The 18,579-nt window shown below is 36.6% G+C and overlaps 1 protein-coding gene across 1 annotated transcript in view; it reads left to right on the top strand.

Annotated features, from left to right (window-relative positions):
• The window catches only part of ANKRD18B (ankyrin repeat domain 18B), a 51,423-nt gene that overhangs the window by 10,924 nt on the left and 21,920 nt on the right, over window positions 1-18,579 (top strand). The window contains 6 exon segments of the mRNA XM_054519738.2: window positions 1,807-1,874; window positions 4,400-4,453; window positions 6,097-6,141; window positions 8,095-8,168; window positions 12,922-13,842; window positions 15,414-15,563. Of these exon segments, the coding sequence (XP_054375713.2) occupies window positions 1,807-1,874; window positions 4,400-4,453; window positions 6,097-6,141; window positions 8,095-8,168; window positions 12,922-13,842; window positions 15,414-15,563 (1,312 nt within the window).

The raw sequence follows: 18,579 nt of genomic DNA, 5'->3' as shown, positions 1-18,579 counted from the left end.
GAGGTTTCACCATGTTAGCCAGGATGGTCTCCAGCTCCTGACCTCGTGATCCACCCGCCTCGGCCTCCTAAAGTGCTGTGATTACAGGCGTGAGCCACCACACCTGGCCCACAGCTACAATGTTTTTTAGTTCATATACATAGGCTCAGCCATTGTTCCCAGCACCCTGCTCTGGCAGTGACGCCTCCTGGCTCTACCTACACACATAGTGAGTAAATTGACCTTCCCCCAACACTAAAAATCCTATTTGTAGCCCACCTCTTGACTAGGCTTAGCCTGTACCTTCATGGTATGTTATCCTTTGAGACCAGTGTCCATTTTTTCTCTAGCAAATATTAGTTGGGATTGTACTCAACAGTTAGGGATGTTCAAATAATGTTGCAGGAAGAGAGCAGAGGTCCCTTTGCCTTTTGTTATCACGTCTGTACCTTGAGGCTTTTTTCTGACCTGTGTAGCAGCTGTTGTTAGATAGCAGAAGGTTCCACATTATCCTTCAATAGAGTAATGGGGACCAACTTGGGGTTGGCCCCTCAAGTAATGTGTTTCCATAATAATGAAAATCTTTTATATTGATATGAGATTATATTACATATAGATTATATAATCTATATATTATATAATTATTATTATATATTACATGTAATTATATTATTTTTATATTTATAGTATTATTTTATATTTTTATTTTTTTATATTTTATATGTGTTATTATTATAAATATATAAAAAATAATCTATAATAATTATATAACAATATATATTATATAATCTCATATTATAATGAAAATCATTATGAAAGTATTCGTATAAGGTGATCTGTGACATGAGAACAGAGCTGAGTAGCACACGGGATGTTACATGCAAATATGTTGTTAGTACATGACTTGGAAATGAGGAAACATCAACTTGCATCTCTTTCATGGAACTGAAAAACAATACAAGCAGGGCTTTGTCTTGTATGTCAGTTGGAGAGGACCAAGAAGATGCAGCCTCTAACACAGACCTGCTGGCTCTGAGTTTGAGGAGGTAGAGAAGGAATGGTAGTTGTCCCAGCTGGGTTTTGACACCTATATTAGTTTTCTGCCATTGGTGTGATTGATGAGCTCAGTAATAGGGGACAATTAGGTTATATGTTTTAATGAGATAATAATATATTGGTATATAAATTTAGTTACAAGTTATGAACTAGCTAAAATGCTCTGAACTACAAGCCACAATGAATAGAACTAATAACCAAAATTAGCACTTAATAACATTCTCTGAAAACTGTGACATTCAAATATTAGAACCTATGGAAAAACACTCATCAGGTTTTATTTGAGATTCCAAAATGGTTTCAGCAATGCAGTTCAAGAATAAATTTTTCCATTGCTTTACTATTTCTCTGAACATTTAAACATGTTTTCTCATTGCATCCTCCTAACAACCTAGTGAAGTCAAGTAGTAAAACCTTTATTTTTTAGAAGGAGCCATGGAGGCTAAGAGAAGCAACTGGTCTGAAAACAAAATACCTATTGGTTACAGAGCGAGGACTTACTGTGAATGCAGGACAGTTTCCAGGCTGTTAAGCTAACTAGAATTAATTTACTGAGCTATGCTTTTCTCAGTTTATGAGTACTTCTTGTTTTTCTTATTTAATTAGAAGCTTAATAAGTTTATAGAGCTTAAAATTTTAAAGTGTATTGGACATTAGATTTCTGATATTAGCTCTGATATTGTCTGAAATGCTTTAAGAATTTAATCTGTTTGGTAAATATTTTTCATATCACTATTAAAATGCTATTTTTATTACATTTATTATGCATAGCATTCAACAACAAATTTTGGAACATAAAAATAAGATACTTAAAAATCATCTTCGAAATGACAATCAAGGTAAGACTTCTGATAGTAAATTTCTCATTTCCCTTGGTGATCTTACTGATTTTAAAAAGCAAAATTACAGGCCAGGCATGGTGGCTCACACCTGTAATCCCAGCACTTTGGGAGGCCGAGGCAGGTGGATCACCTGAGGTCAGGATTTTGAGACCAGCCTGGCTAACATGGTGAAACCCCATGTCTACTAAAAATACAAAAATTATCTGAGCATCATGGCGGGCGCCTGTAATCCCAGCTACTCAGGAGGCTGAGGCAGGAGAATCACTTGAACCCAGGAAGTGGAGGCTGCAGTGAGCTGAGATTGCACCACTGCACACCAGCCTGGATGGAAGAGCAAGACTCTATCTTCAAAGAAAATGGAAAAAGTAAGATTACATATTTTTAATCATAAAAGAGCAGTTTAAAATATATATGTTTATATAAAAACTAATTTTTAAAATTTAATTTCTTTAGTTTAGAATTCAGAGTTATTTAAGAAGTTGTAGCTAATTCTCGATCTCAAACAGTATTGTCTGAAAAAATTCATTTACCTACTTATGAGAAATTCTACATATTTTTGTATTAATATAAATAAGAAATTAGATTAAGTTAATATGTTGCAATTTCCTCTATAATTACATCGTTATGAATTGGACTTGTTATGCAAATGGATCTTCTATTTAATTTTTATAGTAAATGGTTTACATTTAGTAAATAAATATTAATTCCAGTTGATTCTTGAATATTGTGGGGGTTAGGGACTCTGATCCCTGTGGAGTTGAAAATCTGAGTATATCTTTGACTCCTTCCAAACGTAACTACTAATAACCTACCATTGACTGGAAACTTTACTGATAACATGAACAGTCAGTGAACACATATTTGTATGTGTTGCATTATTATATACTATGCTTTTAGAATAAAGTAAGCTAGAGAAATGAAGCTGTTATAAAGAAAATCATAGAAAAGAAAAAAATATACTTGCTATTCATAAACATAAGCGAATCCTCCCAAAAGCCTTCATTATCATCTTCAGGTTGATTAGGCTGAGGAGGAAGAAAATGCTTGGTTTTGCTGTCTCTGGGTTGCAGAAGCAGAAGAAAAATCTGCATATAAGTGGACCCCTGCAGTTCAAACTCTTGTTGTTGAAGGGTCAACTGCATTACACAGGAATTTATGTCACTAAGAAAGTAACTGTCTTTAGAACTAGGAATTCAACAATCCCTTTCTGATACCATAAACAAATGGCAATAAGAACCATAAAACTGAGCCAGTGTGCACCCATACAAATAGGAGATTATTTCTGAAGATGCCTACCGAATGCAGAAGACAGAAAAGTAATTCCTTCCCAAGAAGCAGAAGTTATGTTATGTATTCTTATACAAACAAGGTCTATTTTTAATTTATTCACCATAAGTTGGAACCGCATGAGATATATTCACTTCTTAGAACAAGCTGTGTTTTTTTATATGCTGGATAATTATCATAATAATAGTAATTTTATTGGAACAAGATAATGTTACCAGGCTGGGCGTGGTGGCTCATGTGTAATCCCAGCACATGGGAGGCCAAGGAAGGCAGATCACTCAAGGTCAGGAGTTTGAGACCAGCCTGACCAACATGGTGAAACCCTATTTCTACTAAAAGTACAAAAATTAGCCAGGCATGGGGGTTGGGCACCCATGGGAATACAGTTGGGCACCTGTATTCCCAACTACTCGGGAGGCTGAGGCAGGAGAATTGCTTGAACCCAGGAGGTGGAGATTGCAGTGAGCCGGAATGCACCACTGCACTCCAGCCTGGGTGACAGAGCAAGATTCCATCTCAAAAAAAAAACATACTCTGTTACCATTAGGCAAGAGATAATCATAGTAAATATTCCAATAGCCAAACTCTAGGCTCAAAAAATTATAATAAAATTATAAAAATGGTTCACAATAACAAAAATGTAACACCTAATGCATTGTACAATCTGAACTGTATAAAGACACCGTTAATTTAGTACATAATTATCAAACCACTTCTATAAGTTAGGTTTGGCAAATTGCAGGAGGCAAAGATGGAATTGACATAGTTTTTGTCTTTGAGGTGCGCACAATAGAATATAGATAACTATTTAATTTTTGTGTTTTTTCAACAGAGTTTTTAAGAAAAATATTTTAATTCATTCAAATACTTGTCCATTTAAATAATAACTATCATGTGTCTGTTATAGACTAAGCATTTTTCCAATGTTACAAAATACATTTAAAAAATACAGTTGGGAGATTGTTATTACCACTGTTATTTATTTTATTTACTACCTGAAATAGTGCTTACTGTGTGTCTAATATCATCTGGGAGCTTATAGTTATCATTTATTACATATGTATCATGCTCAATATGTGCCAGGCACGTTTACGTTTGTGGTGATGAATGCAATCTTCTAAAATGTGGGTAGGATTTAGGGTAAGCGTGCAGAGTGAGTGGAACTTTGCCACATAAGGAGGCAGAGGGATGATGCTTGGCAGAAAGAGTATCTAACAAGCTTGCATGTTTGACAGAAGTAGCAGCCACGAAGAATGAATGTTTTAAAACACAAGGAGCAAGTTCAAAAGGTAGGACACCTGAGTGAACTTTGTAGAGTTTATGAGCAGTTCGAATTTACTAGTGCAAAAAAAATATATGGAGTGCTTGGTAATGAGGTGAAAATAGCTTATAGTTATTATTTATTATGTTTAGTACGTGTCAGTGAAGGCAAGCTTAGGAAGACTTTGTTGTTGTTTTACCTGTGTCTAGAAGACACAGGTAAAAGACTTCTAATAGTATAGAAATGAGTAGATCTTATCCTGTAGGCCAGGGGAAACTTCTGACGTAGAATGCTTTTGGCTGCAAATACTAGAAGACCTAACAGTGGCCAAAACCATAAGAACCAGACTTGTTTTGGTTGTCCGGTGATATTATTGGATCCCACTTGTTCTTCTTTCAGCTATGCTGTTGGCTGTGTCTTGTTCATGTCTCCCTTCATGGTTGGCTACTTAGCAACAGCTCCAAACATCACGTTCTCACAAGACAGTATCTAAAGCCTGGAAGGGCTGCTTTTCTTCACATGTGTCTTTTAAATTGGGAGAAAATTCAGAAGCATGCCGGGGACTTTTTGTAATATTTTTTTTCCTTCGGGGATGTAGTCTCGCTCTATCACCAGTCTGGAGCCCAGTGGCACAATCTCGGATCACTGCAGCCTCCACCTCCCAGGTTCAAGCAATTCTCCTGCCTCAGCTTCCCGAGGAGCTGGGACAACAGGCACATGCGACCACGCCCAGTTAATTTTTGTATTTTTAGAAGAGACAGGGTTTCACCATGTTGGCCAGGATGGTCTCAGTCTCTTGACCTCGTGATCCGCCTACCTCAGCCTCCCAAAGTGCTGGGATTACAGAGATGAGCCACCGTGCTCAGCCCTTTCTGTAATATTTTATTAACTGAGTCACACCACATGCTCATTCCTAAACCAGGCACTGGGAAAGCAAATGTAGTTATGTGGTTAGCTTAGAATAATCACTTATGTTTTGAAGCTGAGGAGGGGTATTGGGATAATAAATATCCACATAGATTTGTGATTCTCCAGCAAGAAACAACAAGGAACTGCTCTTGGGTAGGGAGCCAGCAGTGTTTGCTCTAGAAATTCATTGGAAAATTGTAAGCAGGGGAGGCATTAGATTCAATTTGAGATTCAGGGCATTCTGTTCCGGGTATAAAGCTGGGATTGGCGAGCTTTCTCCGTAAAGGGCCAAATAGGAAATATTTTAGGCCATGTGGTCTCTCTCTCTCTCTTTTTCAAAAACGATTTAAGCAGCTAAAGGCCATGTGGTCTCTGTCGTAGCTACTCAACCCTGCCATTGTAGTGAAAGCAGTCATAGGTAGCATGTCAGTGAATAGGCATGACTGTACTCTCATAAAACTTTATTGAGAAAAAACATATGGTAGGCAGGATTTGGCCTGTGGTCTGCAGTGTGCTGACCCATTATGTAGAGGGTAGATGGAGGATAGATGTCACCTGGGAGCGAATAGTTATTATTTACTAGGTATTTATTATGTTCATTAGATGCCATTCACTTTTAAATTTGTGGTGGTGATTGCAAGCTTCTAAAAAAATGGGTAGGATTTAGGGTAAGCATGCAGAGTAAGTGAAACTTTGCCAGGTAAGGAGGCAGAGGGATGATGTTTTCCAGAAGGAATATCTAACAAGTTTGCATGTTTGCAGCTATGAAGCCTGCAAATTTGAAAAAAAGAAAAGAAGGTGCAAAAGGTAAGACACTTGAGTATCTCTACTCTTAACCATGTAAAGAGACTGGGAGACAAGGGAAGCTTCAGCCATAGTTAATGCTATAGTTTTCTTGTCAAATCCACGGAGTACATGAGTCTATTACAAGGTTTTCACCCATCCATGATAAAATAAAATGACGGAGCTCCAGTTTATTCATTTGAAAATATTGGTGTTGCCGGAGACGGTGTCTCCTGCCTGTAATCTCATCGGTGTTGGAGGCTGAGATAGAAGCATCCCTTGAGGCTTGGAGGTCCAGCAGCCTGGGCAACATCACCAGACCCCGTGACTATTTTTTCAAAAACTGTAACTGGGTGTGGTGTTCTGCACCTGTAATCCCAGCTACCTGGGAGGCTGAAGCAGGAGAATTACTTCAGCCTAGAACTTTGAGCCTGCAGTTAGCTATGATAGTAACATTATACTGTAGCCTGGGTGGCAGAGTGAGACCCCATCTCTCAGAAAATTCAAGTCAAATAAGATAAGATACAATAAAATAAAATGTTGGTCTTTTTCTTGGAATTATGCTTTTCTAATTTGTTTTGCTTTTTTAAAAAATTTAAGAAATGACAGTAATAGTTGGTTTATATAAGGCTTTCAGAAACTGGCTTCTGCCCAAATCTCCATCTGCATGCAGCCCTTTCTCTGTCTGCCCCTTTTTCTGGCATTACTGAGCTGCTGGTGATGCCCCCGTCACCATCCTTCTCATGTAGACAAAAACATACGCTCTGGGAGGGTTCTCTCCCTCTCTTGCCACTGCCTGGCATGTGCTATCTTTCCTGCCCTCTGCCTCTTTTAATCTGGTGAACCTCACTGTCTGTCCCAGCTCAGGCATGATCTCTAGAAAAGCCATCCCTGACAGCTTTTATTCTCATTCTTTAAACCCCTGTGCCTACCACTTAGCAGGAACTCAATAAATATTTAGTAAAATAAAGACTGTCTATACAAAGATGATTGCTACAGTCTAGCAACAAAAGGGATAGACATGCAAAGACTTGATGTGCAGCTCAGATGGTGAAGTGACACTAGAAAAATTCAAAAAGTACTAAGGGAGCCCCAAGAAAGGAGACACCTGTGTATGTGGAGAAAGATAGCCAGATTCAGGGAGGACTTCACATAGCATTTTGAGCCTTTTTTCCTTTTTTTTTTTTTCTGTTTTTGGAAACAAGTTCTTACTCTGTCACCCAGGGTGGAGTGCAATGGCATGATCAAGACTTACTGCAAACTGAAACTCCTGGGCTTAAGAGATCCTCTTGCCTCAACCTCTTGAGTAGCTGGGACTATAGGCACAGACCACTATGCCTGGCACATTTTCTATGGAGTCAGGGTTTCACTATGGTCTCTGGGCTGGTCTTAAACTCCTCAGGCAGTTATCCCACCTGGGCCTTCCAAAGTGCTGGGATTACAGGTGTGAGCTACTGTGCCCAGCCTACATTCTGAGTCTTAAAACACAAAAATCAATTTGTCAGAATTGTAGAGGAAACTATTTCAGATGTAAAAAACAGGGTGTACACTATAAAGGTATAACAGTAACAAAAATTTTGCAAATTATTAGTAAATAACATGCTTAGCATGTTGTTAAAAAGATACTATTATGAAGTAGAGAATAGTAAAGTGTTACTTTATATGTTTTTACTGTATTTTTAAATTTTGTTTTGTTTCCAGCAGTTTTGTTTTTTTATATTGGGTGGAATAATTTTTGGATGACCCTGAGACTTTTGCATGGCTTGAACCTGCTGATATCTAGTGTCTCCCCCCAGTGGTCTGTTAAAGTTTTAGATAATTAGAAGTGTTTCTTAAAAATGAAAATATTCTAGTAAACATTAAGCTTCATTTAAACTCTCAATTTATAAAAGAAAAGTGTATGTTGTTTTGTATCAATTTTTATAAAGATTATAGTCTTTAAGTCATTCATTTTAACTAAACATATGGATTTGTCAGCAGAACACGACTTAAAAGTGTCTTCAGAGGAAAAGCAAGAAAGGCTTGAAAGAAGTGAAAATAAATAGCCACAGGTATGTAACAATTTAAATTTCTGGTTTAATATTGGTTTGTTTGTTTGTTTTTCTTTAATAACATAGCATAGTCCAAATGAAGTGACCTTTTAGACTATCCTTTTAGAATCCAACAGAGCATAATTTCATATTGAATTTTAAAATATTTTAGCCTGATATAAAATTTAAAATATTCTTATAGTCTGTAGTAACTCATAGCTATCTGTACCCTTGGAATTGAGGCCAGAAATTTCCAGAACTCTCTTTGCTCTTTTATTTTTATAATCTTCTTCATGATAAAGAAGGTAACATCAAAGATTGAGTTGTATTACTAAGCAAGAGAAATTATGAACAATTCAACAGTGATGGCCACTGAGTTTACCTCATGTTAAATGAGTCATCATTCCCGGTGGTTCAAACTGCAATTTTATGTTGCTGGTCACCAGTGCTGAGGTTAAAGTCTTCTTCTGTTTTTTGGTTTCTGGTTGCCTTCAGTGTCTATGTTCAGGGAGAAGATGGGGTCATAAAAGCAATCCAACTGCCTATTGAGAGAATTATGCTTTCCAGAATGGGACTTTGGTGTCAGGGTGCAAACAATAACTTTCTTGTTTTAACGTAAGTAGAAAATGCTATTAAAATTTTTAAACCGCTGTCACTAGTGGAGCTTAGAATATATTAGACCTGGATATAAGCAGATAACCTATCTAGATAACAGTATCATATTACAGTATAACATTTGAAGTAGAATCTAAAATTTTTCTTCTCTTTCTGATTGGTATTCATTTTGGCTTCTAATAATTTAGCATTTGCCTACTCTTTAATTAATCCTAGAAATATGAATTCACTGTAGGGGTTCACGATTTAGGGTATGCTGAGGTAAAAATCTTTTCAAGAGAGAAAGCCTTTAGATACTACCTATCATCTGTGAACCTATTTCTGTCAGATTTAATTGATAATGAATTAAGTTCACTCCAAACAAACAGTGAGAGTTAAGCTTCCTGGTTCATGTTTTTCTCCTATATTAAGCCAAGGGAAATTATTTTTACTTCTTAGTTATAATCCAGTAACTTAGGAGTAGTAAAACATAGATTAAGTTTCACAGTTCAATTTTAATTATTTTCTATTTTTTCTTTATTCATACTTAATTTAGAATAAAGTTAATTTTAAAACATGCACCCTGTCAGAAAAGACATCTGAGAAACAATTTAGAATAAAGTTAATTTTAAAACATGCACCCTGTCAGAAAAGGCATCTGAGAAACAAAAGAAGCAAATTAATTTTCCACTTTTGCACCTGCAAAAAAATGTCTCAAGAACCAGAACTGAGTAAGAATTGTAATAAAGAGGATATATCTGTGTATTCAGAACTTCCTTTAAAATTCATTACAATTCTGGGCATGGTGGCTCACACCTGTAATCCCAGCATTTTGGGAGGCTGAGGCAGGCAGATCACCTGAGGTCAGAAGTTCGAGACCAGCCTGACCAACATGGAGAAACCCCATCTCTACTAAAAATACAAAATTAGCCAGGTGTGGTGGTGCATGCCTGTAATCCCAGCTCCTTGGGAGGCTGAGGCAGGAGAATTGCTTGAACCTGGGAGGCAGAGGTTGTGTTGAGCCAAGATCATGCCATTGTACTCCAGCCTGGGCAACAAGAGTGAAAGTCTATCTCAAAAAAAAAAAAAAAAAAAAAATTCATTACAAAAAAGTTCAACTGAAGATTGGTGAAAGTTTTGAAAAATCCAGAATTACTGTTTGTCCTAAGGAAGAGCTCTTACACTGTAACTCTAAAGAGGGACAAACTTAAAGGGAGTGCCCCGTAATCTGATGAATCATATCCCTGATGGTGAGGAAGCAGATGCACCTGGAGTGTCTAACTCTGTAGTATTCCAGGCATTGTCTGAACAGAAGGAGCCCATCTCACTCAGGTCTTGTCATTGTATTTATACTCTGGGTCCCTCCAGCACACTTGCCAGTCATCTTTAAGCTTTATTCAAATGAAAATAGATCAGACTGTAAAAATTATAACAAACCAGACATGTAGACTGTTTCTCACAGAGATGGAGAAGAAAAAGAATTGTTGTCATGATACAGAAATTAAAAAATTAAGGAACCCAGTAGTTATGGCTGAAATGAAAAAAGACCAAGAGTTTGATATGCAGATACAAGAAAATATAACCCAAAATACCACAGATTGGAAATTAGTCATTAGACATTGGCCTCAGTCTGGAGATCCAAAAAGTCTTTTTGATTTGTGGTTTGCTCACTCCAAAGAATGGAAACATGTGATACAAATAGAAAGCTACAGTATTTCTGCTGTTACAGACACTTACAAAAACCAAAAACCAATACAGCGCTTGTTCCACAAGCCATTTGGAACTTAGAAGCTCTTCTAAAGCTTAGGTGTTTGGCAAGTGTGTTTCAGGGACCCACATATGACAGTCCCACTGCTAATATCTATAAAAGCATGAAACCTGAATTAGAAAATGTGAGTTATTCTCCACCACATAGTGACAGAACATCAAAAGCATATCTAGAAGAAGACTTACAGCAAGATATGCAAAGGCTTAAGAATGAGATAGGCTTGTTACAAGTAGAGTTCCTGGCTTTGAAGAAAAAAAGTTCAACTATAAAAGAGGTTCCCTTGCTGCTTCTCTTATTAGAAGTTATCTGATTCGTTCTGGTTTTCTACTCAAGAAAATCTCATGTGTCTAGTTACAGTGGGGTTATCTAAATGTGTAATTATGTGTCAAAGTAGATTAGTGCTGCTATCTAAATGACAGTTCTGGAAAACATTCTCATAATCTTTGTTCATTCATCAACCTAAGTCTCACTGTGAGTTTTCCAAGTGGCATATGGGCTGGGAAAATTATTTAGCCATATACCATGTGACCTTCTGAACCAGATAAGCATAAGGAAAATTGCTAAAGAGATAATGTCTAGATTCTCTTTTCTATATTCATTTAAAGATGAATTACATTTATTTAAATGACAAAATGGTAATACAATGGGAGGAAAGCAATGACTGAGAAGAGACATGAAAATGTATCTGACCTTGAGAGTTGCGACAAATATTCCCAGCCAAACAAGTCTGTTTAATGTGCTTTCATGCACGCAAGTTTATCTGTTTCACTCAAACTGTGTACACTTATAATTCCATCATGGCCACTTTACATATTTTTGGAAACAAATACACATACTTTCACATATTTAAGAAAATCACCACTCTCCAATGTTTCTGTTGAATCAGACTTTTACATGATGTTGTTTAATAAAATACGGTAGGTTTTGACATGTAGGATTTTATCATGTAAGTAGCGTAACTCCTCAGCCAAAAATTTAGCATTTGACTCTATGGTAGAAGACTGAGTTCTGTACATTGTGTTCCAAAGATAGACAAATATCTAGAGATTTTCTTCTTTCAAAGTAAAAGCAGATGAGGCCTCCGACCACCCTCTGAGCCATTAAATTGTTTTGCCAAAGTCACACTTTTAATTTATTTGATGAATTTGACGTATTTATCTGGTAATGTATGTAATTCAGCAATATGTAATTGTATCTTCCCTTTTGGTGCCATGAAATTCTAGGTAATGCCACCTTAGGAGCTTTGGGTGAGTTACTTAATATTCCTTGGTTTTACTTCCATTATCAAGTAGATAATGGGGCTAGAGTGGACAACTATACTGTATATCTTCCAGCTATAAACTTTTGAGGTAATTGAATGTAAATTTGAGGAACATCTTATTTTCCACGATTCCACACTAGCAACTCAGCAGTTTCACTCGGCTCCTTGTGTAGTGGCAAACTTTTGTTCCTCTATTTCAGTGAGCACCTTCACTTTTTTGATATCCCAAGAACCAAATGAAAAAATAAGGAGAAAAGGCAGTGGGGAAAGGAATATCTTAGTGCAGAAAAGGGAAAGCTTCTTTCCTGTTTCTGAAGCCCCACAAGGTCACATCCTCTCAATCTGGCTATTTCATGGAGAATCCAGGTGACAAAGGCAGAAGACACATTTTATGCCTGTGTCTTTTTCTCTGTTTTTGTGTTGATATATTTACACCACAGAAGTAACTGTGATCTGATGGAGAACTAGAAGTAGAGTCAGAAGCCCTGAGGAAAATCCTGCAGCTTGCTTGTATTTTTAACCTGTCTTTTTTAAGGATTGTGATAACTAAATAAGTTCATCAATGTATATATGTAGAAGTGCTTAGTACAATGTCTAGATTTGTGATTTAGTAAATGTAATTCTTACAACTGACTAAAAAATGTTGAGTCAAATTACAATAGAATATGATCAGGGAAACAAAACTTTTAAAACTTTGAGAGATTTTATCTGTCCAAATAGATGCGGAGGTAAAGCTCTTACTATAGGGTGGTGTCTGGGTTAGATATTAGAGTATAAATGCAATTTCCTTTTTCCAAGATTTTAATTTAGTCAAATTTTTTAACAACTTTATGCTTTGAGTTTGTTGTAATTCAGAGAAAGGCTTTTCCAATTCTGATATTCCTAAAAATTCTCTAGAGTGTGTGGTGTGTGTGTGTGTGTGTGTGTGTGTGTGTATTTTATGGATTCATTGACTTCAAATAAATTTTTGAACTTTATGAAATGTATGTTCTCTAAGGTTCAAGGTTTTACTTCAACTTTTTCTCCAGTTGGATATCCACTTACAGTAACTTTTAATCGCATGAATGTACAGGTTGTTCTTTCACTTCAGAAATAACCATCATATGTTATTTTATTGAGTGCTAACTATAAATTTGTTTTGTTTTATTTAGGATTCTCAAAGTTATGGAAAAAAGAAGGATGCGATGTATGGAAATTATATGTTGAAGAGAAACATTGTTATGTTCAAACAGGAATTCTATGCAATAAAAAATGACAGTCTCAGAAAGGAAAAGAAATATATTCAGGAAATTGAAAGTATTACAGAAATAAATGTTAACTTTGAAAAGAGTATAAGACTCAATGAAGAAATGATAACAAAAAAAGTGGCCCAGTATTCGCAACAGCTTAATGATCTGAAAGCTGAGAATGCAAGGCTGAATTCAAAATTGGAGAAGGAAAAACCCAACAAAGAAAGACTAGAAGCTGAAGTTGAATCCCTCCATTCTAGCCTGGCCACTGCTATTAATAAGTACAATGAAATTTTGGAAAGAAGAAACCTAGAACTAGTTTTATGGAGAGCAGATGATGTTTCTAGACATGAAAAAATGGGTTCTAATATTTCTCAACTAACAGATAAGAATGAGTTCCTTACTGAACAGCTCCGTAAAGCTCGGGTGAAGTTCAATACCTTAAAAGGTAAGCTCTGTGAGACAAGAGATGCTCTCAGGGAAAAGACATTGGCTTTAGAAAGTGTACAGGTGGACCTAAAGCAACTGCAGCATCGAATAAAGGAAATGAAGCAGATGCATCCAAATGAGGAAGCTAAAGAGAGTCAATCCATTGGAAAGCAGAACTCTTTAGAGGAGAGAATACATCAACAAGAACTTGAAAATCCCTTGCTTGAACGACAACTGGAGGCTGCTCATAAGGAAGGCAATAATAAAGAGATAGTCACTAATATCCAAGGAGACTGTCTTGAGAATGGAAACGAAGCTCTTCTTCCAGAAGAAAAAAATAAGGAATTAATGAATGAATGTAATTATTTAAAAGAAAAACTGTTTCCGTATGAAAAAGAAGAAGCCGAAGGAGAAGTAAGTATGAGGAAACCTATAACCTTCTGGAAAGAATATTTAAACATTTCATTCTGGCTATATGTTGAACCTAGTTCAATATGAAAATAAATAGATGAAAATGTGTTTACCATTCTGTATAATTCCATTTACATGAATCATCCAGGAAATACATGACAGAAAGAAGATGAACGTTTGTGTAGGCCTGGGGCTAGAAGTGGGTCTTGACTGCTAATGGGCATTAGGGATTGTCCTGGAGTGATGAAAATATTCTAAAGTTGGATTGTAGAGATGGTTGCACGACACAGTAAATTTACTAAAAATCTTTGAACTGTTTGTTAAAACAGATAAATTCTATAAATCATATTTCAACAAAACTGTTTTAATAAAAATCATATTTCAACAAAGCTGTTTTAGTAAACCAAAGAAGTGTTTACTGTATCAGCTTGGAAACATACTTTGTTTCCAGGAGATAAAAGGTAGAGCTGACAGATGCTTTCCTTTGAGTAAAGACGTTATGTCACCTATGAGATTTTAGTAGATGCAGAGCAGTGTTGATAAGGTATGTAGTCTTATACTACTGAAATAATAAATGTAACATCTTTATGTTGCTGCATTTTAAGACCATAATGAAGCGGGTAAGTGGAAATGCTTGTACCTGAAATGTGTATTTTGAAATTAAGATTGAATTAAGTGAGCCGCTTTGACACTTAATTCTAGATTTTCCAGATGAACTGAAGTGTGTTGCTGTGTCTTGTGATGCTTTTCCTTCAGTGGCTCTCTCTTTTATGTATTTTAGTTGGTATAACTTTGTTTTGATTCATACCAATGTGACTTAAGTCTGAAAATATGTCAGTCTCACATTATGTATTTTTCTGACCACTTAGTATTTTAAAGACTTCTACTTGTTATAAAATCACAATTTGGGATAAATGTGGTAAATTTTAGCAAAAAATATTTGATGTAATGTTCCCACTGGTAGGTATTTATAATTTACTGTGAATATTTTTATGAATAATTAGCTCATAATTTACATTTTAAGTCTCAATGACTACTATTTGGATAGAATTCTTTCCAGTACAAAGATACTTGTAGCTGTCTGTGATTTATGAGTTTGACATTGACTCCCCATTTTCACCCTAATGAGGGGTGGCAGAGTTCACGGAGAGTGGGATTGAAGTGAGTACGGGACAGAGTTGTAGGAGCTGAGGTCGGGGAGGGAGGTAGAGGCCTTGTTACCCAGGGCCTTGAAGGCCGTTGGAATTTTACTTTTATTCTGAGATAGGAATCTGTTGGAAGGATTTCAACAGGCGACTGAATATGTGAGGAACTCAGGTTGAGTTGAGGGTCTAAGCTGAATGAATAGCAGGCTGAATCCATCTGTCACGTAGGAGAATACCGATTTGGCAGGAAGATAGCACCTTCTGTGTCCCTCACTGAATTCAGTAATAAAGAAGAAAGTGTACATATGAGGAAAAGAAAGTGAATCTGTGTGTGTGCTAATAATTTTCAAAGGATGTATGCTAGAGTTAAATATTATTAACAATTTAATAAGGCACTTTATAAAATTGGTAACAAAAATTTTTTGTCAGGTGATTGTGAGACAACTTCAAGAAGAACTGGCCAATCACCTTAAAAAATTTTCTATGTCAGAGTCTCCACTGGAAGGTAGATCACGTTGTCATATTAATTTGGATGAGACACGGGCTTCAAAGAAGAAATTATTTCAAGTAGAAAGTCAAGTATGTATGGAATTTAACATGTAGACAGTTAATCTGTAGCTGGTTGAATAATATAAAGTGTTTTAGGATACTAATTTCAGTGGACAGCTTGATGTTGTATTTTCATTATAATTGATCATTACCATTTTATTATCTTTATAATGTACATACTTCTTCAACTCTGGCTCTTGTTCTGCCATTTTGAAAAATAGTTGCATATGTTTTCTCTTATAATACCTACTCTTCGGAAAGTTGAGAATGATACATCATTCCTCACAGAAAATTGACTTTTTTCCTGTTAAGCAGTATTTTTAGATAATTTCCTTATTGCCTTGGCGAGGCAAGCCAGATTAAGTCAGAAGAGAATGTTTAATGGAATATTCCAGAAAGTTGTCTTATTTCTTCACTTTTGTGAATGGACACAGAAGCTGTGCCTATACATTTCATGGATTCTAGGTTAACTTGTACTGAAAGGCTGTCATACTGTTCTTTGAACTGCACACATTTTAGGTTAATTTACAAACTACTTGAAAAGTTAGGCATTGCCTTCATCTTCCTTTCATTTAAAATATACTGTAATGGTGTAGAAATATTCAGATCTGATAGTGTATGTACATCCAAAATGGAGAGCTCAGAAAATTATCTTCATCCTACCATGAGATTTTAAAAACAGTTTCACTGAGAGAGAATTCACATGTCAGACAGTTCAACCATTTAAAATGTACGACTTAGTGTCCGTTAGTACATTCACAGCATTGTGTGGTCATCAGCACATTCAATGCTAGAATATTTTCACCACTCTGAAAAGCAACCCTACATCTCTTAGCCATGACTGCAACACCACTCGATGTCTCTCCACCTACCCCAATTGTAGGCAACCACCATCCACTTTTGTCTCCATAGATTTGCATGGTCTGCATATTTTATATACATTGAGTCATACAATATGAAGTCCTTTCTGACTGGCTCTTTCACTTAGCAGAATGTTTTTAGAATTTTTGTGCCATGTTGTAGCACATATCAGTAGTTTATTCCTTCTTATTGTCAAATAATAGTCTATTTCATGGCTACACCAGTTTTCCATTCGTTCATCAGCTGATGGACCTTTAGGTTGTTTCCACTTTTTGGCTATTATGAAAACAGCTGTTGCAAACATTCATTTACAGGTTATCGTATGGACATATGTTTTTATTTCCCTGCCATTGGACTCTATTCTCAGAGTTAATTGGGCAGATGTCAGCACCAGTTTTGCCCATGCTGTCCTTCCTGCCTTCTCTGTTCCTGCTCATCTAGCCTCATTCATTCAGAACTGGAAGGCAATTTCCTCTTCATGAAGCTTTCTCTGACTGTTCTGACTCTCACTGACCTTACGTCTCAGCACTTGTTGCCCAGTCTGCAGAACAACTTAGCCCTTAATTTGACATGGCTTTTAATTTTTAATGGAAGATAATTTTGTCTTAACATAAATTTGCTTAAAGGGAAAATAATATATGACATGAATGTCTCCTATTCTTGTATAAATTGAAAATATTTTAGCTTGGCAGCTTTCAGCATAGAACAAAATATACCATACCAATTATTTCTTCTTTGAGACATTAACACAGTAAATCTTTTATTCTAAGTGTATTTTTAGCAATTAAATGTGAAATTAAAACCAATTAGTCTAATAGAGGAGAATTGTTCAATCAAATGCTCATGTTTTTCTCAGCATGAAAAAAGAATCTAAATTTGCCTTCCTTCACTATGTAGCCAAAACTGTATTTCTGGATGGTTGCCAGTTTGTCAGCTGAACAGTTCTGGCTGCAGCTTGTCTGATGAAGGATAGCACAGCTCCTTAATCCTAGCGCTCAGCAGAGTACTAATGAAGCCAGTGCCACAGCAACAGCTGCTGGGAGGGAATTGATTCAGAAGACTTGATTTAGCAATAGAGTCCAGGATTTTCAGCTCCGTGGCTCAGCCTGTCTCTGCTGGTCATGTAGGTTATGTACTACTCAATCCAGGAGGTGCTGTTTACATTGTAGTACATACATGACTGTTGCCCACTGAGTCACACAGAGAGAAGAGTAAGCTATAAATTATACACTCCCCATTTGCTGCCACTTTCAGTGGTGTGAAGAATGATTCAGTGCATCTATAGGAGACCACTTTCATTGAAATGCCACCTGCCTAACACATACAATGGTCAAGAGATAAAAAACAGTAAAAATTATCATGCTAATAGCAAATATTGTCTGTAGTTCACTATATACATGTACTCTTCTAAGTGCTTCTAAGCAAATCTTATCTGTAGCTCACCATGCACCACGTACTCTTCTAAGTGCTTCATGTCAGTCCCTGGTTTAATCTTCCCAACATCCCAGTGAAGTAGATGGTATTATTCTCTCCATTTCATAGATAAAGAACCAGAGACACAGAAAATTAATTTGCTCAAGGTCACACAGCTAGTATCTGGTAGATCTGGGATTCAGACCCAGCCCTTCTGGCTTCTGTGTAGAACTGCCTCTCAAACCATTCCATGGAACACCTGGTTGGTGAGGTGGCTCATGCCAGTAATTCTAGCACTTGGGGAAGCTGAGGCAAGAACAGTGCTTGAGCCCAGGAATTTGAGACCAGCCAGAGCAATATAAGTGAGACCCTGACTCTATGAAAAAAAAAAAATTAAACAGCTGAGGCATGGTGGTGCATGCCTGTAATCCCAGCTACATTGGAGGCTGTGGTAGGAGGGTCGCTTGAGCTTGGAATATCAAGGCTGCAGTGAGCGGTGATCAAGCCACTGCACTCCAGCCTGGGTAACAGAGCGAGACTCTGTCTCATAAATAAAATGTTCTGTATAGATTCCCATATAATTGAGTTAGACATCAAGCATAGAATTATTAGCCACTTTGATGTCTGCCTTGGGAGTAAAACATATAATAAGGGGCAGCTTTAAACCATCTCAATCAATAGCCTCTAACTTCTCCAGAAGGTTCTTATTTCATGAATTCCTAAGCAGGAGACTACCTGGATTAAGACATTTGGTGGACACCATTCTGAGATG

The sequence above is a fragment of the Pongo abelii genome, chromosome 13, assembly GCF_028885655.2.
Source record: "Pongo abelii isolate AG06213 chromosome 13, NHGRI_mPonAbe1-v2.0_pri, whole genome shotgun sequence".
Taxonomy (NCBI): domain Eukaryota; kingdom Metazoa; phylum Chordata; class Mammalia; order Primates; family Hominidae; genus Pongo; species Pongo abelii.
This window is presented reverse-complemented; position numbering and strand designations above follow the sequence as displayed.